The sequence below is a fragment of the Mesocricetus auratus genome, unplaced genomic scaffold, assembly GCF_017639785.1.
Source record: "Mesocricetus auratus isolate SY011 unplaced genomic scaffold, BCM_Maur_2.0 Super-Scaffold_100019, whole genome shotgun sequence".
Classification (NCBI taxonomy): domain Eukaryota; kingdom Metazoa; phylum Chordata; class Mammalia; order Rodentia; family Cricetidae; genus Mesocricetus; species Mesocricetus auratus.
In genome coordinates this window covers 25,331,306-25,338,805 of record NW_024429200.1, presented here as the reverse complement: position 1 = coordinate 25,338,805, position 7,500 = coordinate 25,331,306, and the positions used below count along the sequence as shown (strand labels likewise).

The window sequence follows — 7,500 nt, the reverse complement described above, 5'->3', positions numbered from 1 at the left end:
AAATATTTGTAAGAATTTATTCACCAAAATCATGAGCATTATCGGATCTTTCCCAGTTTTACTGTGAACAGGAATCATTGATCACTAAGTACAGATCATAATGTTTCAATAAAACACACCCCCTAGACCACAGGCTTTCAAAGTCACCATGTCCCTGGCTTTAAGTGCAATGTAATGAGATTCAATACCTACTTTGAATATTTTGTAATATTTCTGTAATGAAAATTTCCCCAAGTTTATTTCTTACATTTAAATGAATTTCATTTTTGATACTGGAGCATGATATATCAAGTTGATAGATTAATCACAGGCTAGTTAAATAGGAAGATATTTTTTCATTGTCCTACTCCAGATGTTTGTCATTATTGAGGCTCTAACAGTATTCTGTTTGCATAGGGTAGTCATCACCAATGAAAGAAATAATCGTGTTAAAATGACCTACCATTTTGCATGCTTTACATATTCTAATCTTTTTTGAGTAACAACTTAAGGTTTTACAAGAACATAGCCACAATTTTTTGCAGTGTCTTAAGAATTATGTTCACATCTAAGAAAAATGAGAAATGCTTTTAAATTTACTTGAAATCATATATTTTTTTATAATCATGTCTTTTGTTATAATAAATATATCACTTTTTTCTGGATTCTTCTAAATTATGTTCCTGAGAGCACCCAGTTCCTGTCTTAGTAATTAGAACCAGTCATGTACATTTTCAATTTTTTCACTTATACATTCAAGTATGTCCTTCATATTTGTCATTTTGATTTATTAGGCAATCTTAGCATTAAATAACTAAGCAAAGCAGTGCTGGATTTCAAATGCACTATGCATGAAGTCCAAGAAGAATTAATTCTACTAGCGCACAAAAGTTATCATTATTTAAATGCTAGTTTCTTTCAAAAGTTTCACAATATAGTCAGGGTTTCAGATCAGAATTTAGCTAAATTCAGAAGCAAATGAACTTAGCTTCTTATTGCCTATGTATCTATTTATTACCTATTCTCTTCTTAATCCACTTGCAAATATTAGGTGACTTTAATACTAAAATTTTTGAAATGATTAAATACAGAAGGCTTAAAAATAAGAGAGGATGTTTTAATATAGTAGTTTATACCTTGCATGAAAAGCAAAATTCTTTTGATTTAGTGAGCATGATTTCACAAATAAATTAGATGCTGAAACAAATTAATTAGAGACTGAATGTAGGGTTCTCTTGCTATCACTATGAGTAGTTTTAAGAAAATAGAAAGTCCTTTATGCTTTTATGTGTATTACTATTCTTAATTTTTCAGGAAGTTATTGATTTTTCACTTACTTGATTTTATTAAACCTTAGTGTGGCAAACAAAAGAGAAATCTACCATTAAAGTGACCTTAATAGCAATAAAGGTCTCAATCATGAGACAGGATTTCTATATATGTTGACAGGAATGTGTTATATGACATGGAGGTTACGTTTTCCTTCTTACTGTATCTGAGATGCTAGTTAGATTGACTGATCAACTACTCATGAATGAATATATATATTCACACAAACTTAAGGCATCAGTTGGCTGTATAGTGAAAGAGAGGTAGAAGCAAGAAATGCAAGGGAGCTGAGAAGGAGAGAAATTTTGAGATAGAAGACATGAGAGAAAAGGAGTTTAGTAAGCAACAAGGACCAATAGTGTCCCTGGTGGTAGTTGGGATAAGACAATTAACTCTACTCACCCAGGTCAAGCTTCACACTTTGGAACAGAGCGGCAAATGTGGAATAGGATGCATGCAGGTTTCTGTCATCACCCTGGCACATAGCTGTCTCACACAGTACCGTTTCATACCAAATGCATCTATAACTTCAAGAGGAAAAAACAAAACCAACAAGTGTACCATTCAGTACTACCCTATCATAAAGTAAGGAGGTCTAATTGAGCTATGTCTTTATATCCTGCTATTTGTACAAATAAAAGACTACATCTTGATGCAAAATAAACACAAAAGCACTGTTGTGACTATAACAGGGAGTCATATACTAATTTATATAATAAGTGGTTGTGCACGCTTTATTCAAGATTATGGCTGCAAGAAATGGCATGAATTGCTGGGTGTGTTTAATGCTGGATTATAGCAATTTGAAACATGTCAAACACATGGCTAATGCCTCATGCTTCACTCATTCTTGCGTAAACCTGCATAGCCACCATCCATTATACCCTTGGTAACAACACAATTCTGCAAGTAAATATTGTTACACTAAGTAACCTTTCAATTCAACTTGTTTAGGAAGAGAAAATGCAATCTTGTGCAGTCAGTTCCAGTGTCAGTTTAATGTTTCAAAAGGGAAGTGGTGTAGAGAAAAAGTATCTGTATAGTGGATTGCGGAGAAAAAAATGCAAGAGAGAGAAGACAGAAAACTTAATGCAGGAGAGAAATGTAAAACTGTATTCAGTGCAAGATCTGAAGTGTTCATTTCTGATGTGGCTGCAAAGCTGTGTCTGATGGAAAGTCTTCAGTGTTGAATGTATAGTTCAGACTATGTTGACAGTCGCTCCCAAACCCAACTTCCCCTTAATGATCTGGAATTTATTTTCGCTGATTTTTATAAAATGTTTGTGATAGGATTGAAAAGGATGAATAATTTAGTTTGGTATGTTTGGGATCATAAGCACATCCACTCTGAAAGAATATGGTGAATTTATAATTATTTAAAATATACTTAAAATGTAAACAACATTTCACATTGTGCCAGAAAAATTTCTTCCAGTGAGGTGTAAGTGTGCAGGGGTGACTAGGAAAAAAAACTTAGTAAACACAAAAGAAATAATCTCTACCATCCTTGCAGAAATGTCTCATTCAATGTGGACACACCAGTTTCTCTTCTTCATGTGCAAAGAATATTGTCATCTTATTGTACAGCTCCCTGTCCCCTCACCCCATTTTCAATATTGACAGTTGGTTCTGACTGCCCTGTTTTGTAGAGCAAAACTACTATTGCTATCACAATTTTCTTAAGCATAATTTTACTAAGTCTTAGGTGACTGAAGTTAAATGTAAATCACAATTTATACTCTAGGGCTTCATAAAATCAAAAATTCCACAAGGGATATTAAAATCCTTTAGTTAATAGGAATTGGAAGTTATATAGGTCTTTCTTCATTATTGTAATAAAGATTTAGACACATGACTCTCTGCTTGTGGATTATTCTTAATTATTTGATGACCTCGATTATAACAGTGATATGTGCAGAATTCTTTAATTCATCTGATTGATCTTGACATAAAACACAAAGGTTAGTATCAAATGCTGCACCTGCCTGCTACATCTGAAAAAAACAGCTATCCATTTTTATTCTTTGTGTTGGGAATTCCAGACTGAGATAATAAACATTTCATATAAATTTGAATGATAAAAGAAAACCATATATTTATAAACATTTTATTCCAGGTTTACCGTTCATAGTAAAATTTAAATGTAATATGGAAAAGTTATCTGTTTCTGTAGTTGAAGAAGACTGAAATTATAATTCTCATCTAACTAGTAAAGGCAATCAGCCCCTTTCTCTGAATATTTTAAACATTGTGCATGTAAAATTTATGCCTAATTTGAATACTTATTAGCCGCCTAATCTCAGAAAAGAATATTAGCTTTGTTTTTTTCTAAAACTCCATCAGTGTGTATCAGTTTTCATGTGTGTGATTTTTTTCTTTGCTAATGTTAAATAAAATGTTTTTAAAAACCTATTTATTCACAAACTCACTTGGTTCAAAAGTTGTTTGCTGTATAGTTATCACAAGTGCCTTTTAAGTTCATATTTTTATGTTGTTGTAATTCTTCTTTCATCAGAGCAGTTCTGAGTTGTATGTGTAGTTTCTGTAATACCAACTTGATTTATTGATCCAGCTAGTTAAACTAGTACGTGTATTCACTGACTTTATAGAATTATGGAAATAATATGATACTTTAGCAGTTGATGAAAATAGCTGTGAAAATTATCGCAGCAATTGATTTTTATAATTATAATAGCATTCATTTCTATCTGTTGGTAATGTATTTGAGCTTATGTGTGTGACTAATGTGTATATATGGTCATGGGTTACATTTTGCAAGGTATTTGAGGAAAAGGTTTTTTCTATGACAGAAAGAAATATTAAATTTATTAACAGTGCAATAAATACATCACAAAATTTTAAATGGACATAAGTCTTAAATAAAATAAGATCCAATGCAAATAGTAAAACTTCCACACACACACACACACACACACACACACACACACACACACACACACATACAAAACTGAACATTGAGTTTAATATCCTCGTTACTTTGGGCTAAGTCAACTGTCTGGCTAGCACTCCTGTGGAAGTCCCAACACAATCAGGTTGATTCCTGAAATTCTGTCCGTAGACAGAGAGGAGAGAAGAGTGTCTATTAGACTATGGCAGGGGATTCATGTTTTTGAGAGCCATACTGATCCCTCGAAAGCTCACATTGGAGAGGTGCTCTGAAATTCCAGTTGTAAGAGCACATTGGCTCTTTATTTACTGCACGGATTTCCACTGATCTTGGCAGGATACCTCATTCCTATCCTGGAAGTACAGTATATTTATGCAGTGAAAATGATAAAACATTTATTACTGTAGAGAAGGTAATATGCATAATTTATGCTGTTTTTAGCACAATCATTAGTGATATTCTTGATAGATTTTATTTCCAGCTTTCATATCTAATACATGCCTGGAAAATTAATTTTATATCTTTCATTTATTTGCCTATGTTAAAATTGAGTTTTAAGTCATCTTCAAGTGAACAGTTTGATTGCTGCTCATGCATAAGCTTAATTACTTCCCAGGAAGGACAGTATTAAATGTTTTAAATGTCAGAAAAATAAATGAATATGAGCTGTTTGATTAAAAAAATAGGCAATATCTGACGTGTTTGCAGCAGGAGCTTTTTCTTAAAATGCCTCCAAGGCAAATTTTTATTTAGTCACCAAAAAAAAAAGAAGCCCATTATACTATTTATCATTGGTTGATACCATATGATTTGTAACACCCTTACAAAATTTTAATTTTGTATGATTAGCTGTGCATCATTAAACAACAGCCTTGCATAAGATGTGCTGTAAAATTCTGACAGAATCAAGATAGTGAATATTTAAAATAAGGCTGTATAGTCATCCATGGTTGTCAAAGGTAGATAATAGGAAACAGAACAGAATGTGTAATCGTGCCTTCATTTAAACTGGTTTTATAGATAGACTTTAAAATTTGGTCATTCATAAATGCTATTGACCATGATCCACGCATGGTATGTTCCTTTGGCTGTTAAAGGTAACCACACAAAAATTACTTATAGAAACCATAATTTCAGTGATTAGTGTCTCAATGAAAGCTGAATTTGCATGGCTTTTCTGGATAAATGACTATTCAAGTCCCCCCACACACACACACTCCCCCCCAATGATGCTGCCTGTGTAATTGGCAGAGAGGGACATCTTGATAATGGAAGTGTGAAGGTGTAACGTGTGTTAATTGATACTTCTTAATCACTTTTAGGTATTAAGTCATGATGCAGGAATCTGCGACAGAGACAATAAGCAACAGTTCAATGAATCAAAATGGAATGAGCACTCTAAGCAGCCAATTAGATGCTGGCAGCAGAGATGGGAGATCAAGTGGTGACACCAGCTCTGAAGTAAGCACAGCGGAGCTTCTGCATCTGCAACAACAGCAGGTAAGTTGTGTTTTCCTCGATGCTTTCTTCAAACATACCCGCCTGCTTCTCTGAACCTGAAAAATGGATTCGTAGCCAATAGACTATGTTGTTTTAAGCTAGCAGATGCTGAGAGTTTATTGTTATTGGGAACAAGACTGAAGGATGAGTGAAGAGAGGGCTTTCATGAGTTACGTCATAGCTGCACCTGAGTGTCCTTCAGGTGTCAGGATATTAATTAAGTTCACAGGGTGAGTTTTTTTTTCTTCTCTAGATTGGTTCTGTAAAGCTTTGTAACAAATATTTTTCCAGCTTCTAGCTTACTGTCTGGCATTGTGCTGCAGAACGTGGTACTTCGTTTTCCACCAGAGGGCCACATTACTTGATACTTGCTTATACAATGAATTTCTTCCAAGTCTCAGCTAAGGTGAAAAGGGCCACAGGACTTTGCAGAGCACGAATGCTGGCCACTGATAGTTGCAGATATTAACAATTAATTAATTAACCTGTGATGAGGTTGTTGAACCTGTACAAAGTTTCATCGGTCACCTGTGCTGCCTGTTTGGGAGACTCACCCCAGTGTATTTTAAAAATGTATATGTGTTAATAATTTTAAAGGACGCTTTTTGTGTTTGCCTACTCTCAACAAAATGCTATTGCACTCTGTAAATTCAAAAGAATGAATAACTAAAATTTAAAATATACTTCTAAGTAACTGATAATTTTATCTGCATGAGAGATGTATAGTTTTTTTCTGATTTGTTTTGTTGAAGAAATTTCTTCCCAGGCAAAAATGTAGTCATTTCATTCTTCACTGACCAAGTCCATAGAAACACTGATAGAACTGAAAGCTTTCAAAGCACATACCTAGATTCGGGCATAATGAGGAGGTCAGACTGAGAAATTTTGATTGTTTTAAAAATAAAAGTGTTTCTTTAAGTGTCTGAATTGTACTCAGACTAAATGCAGGCGAGGGGGGATGACTAAAATTTAGTCATCGAAATAATGAATTATTACTAAAGTGTCTCAAATTCAACGCAAGCATCATTCAGATTTTAAGTTATATATGAGTTAAATGCATCTCAAAAGATGTAGTAAATGTCCTCATTGAAGTAAAATATAATAGAGTCATTATTTTAAGAATAAAAACATTGAAAAAGTTATAAGGACTGAATAATGTCTTAAAATAAGGTATAGTCAAGAATAATCTTTTGAAAGAACAAGACAGCATTTTGGATAGGGTACATATTATTTGAGAATGAAGTCCCATATTCTATAGAATAATATCAGATAATTTTTTGTTTTGTTTTGAGACAGTTAGTTGCAAATGTCATGGGGATTAGATATGAACCAAAGAGTCCAAATTAGTCTACTTTACAGATTTATAAATGCAGTTTTCTAAACAACCCTTTCTTCCTTTAATGTTTTAACAGAAAATACAATGACAGAGAAATGCCTTAATAGTTTCATTACTTCCCATAAATAAATACCTTCAGAATTGATAGTCAGATTCTTCTGCATCCTGAGTTTCCAGGAGACTGATTTCTGAAAACAACAGAAAATGCACATCCACAGTTAAGTCCTAGGAAAGGACAGACTTAAATGGAGTTACCAAGAAATGGCTTTTTCTTCATAGCTCCAGTTATATCTTAAACAAGTAGAAATTAGAGTAAAATGTGATTACACTTTACAACACTCTGAAATCACCCTGATTTTAGCCTGTGATGTGTGCTTATAGCCTAAGTTGGGAAATTACTTTGTTCCATACACTTAATTTATGTGAACTAGAAACAGCATTCACAATT

At 33.3% G+C, this 7,500-nt stretch overlaps 1 protein-coding gene across 4 annotated transcripts in view; it reads left to right on the top strand.

Moving 5' to 3' along the window:
* Foxp2 (forkhead box P2) overlaps window positions 1-7,500 on the top strand; it is a 517,858-nt gene that overhangs the window by 267,883 nt on the left and 242,475 nt on the right. For all 4 annotated transcript variants that reach the window (XM_021233497.2, XM_040728635.1, XM_040728636.1 and 1 more), the window contains one exon: window positions 5,539-5,716. In XM_021233497.2, coding sequence (XP_021089156.2) covers window positions 5,549-5,716 — 168 coding nt within the window. In that variant the 5' untranslated portion in view covers window positions 5,539-5,548. The remainder of the gene's footprint in view (window positions 1-5,538; window positions 5,717-7,500) is intronic.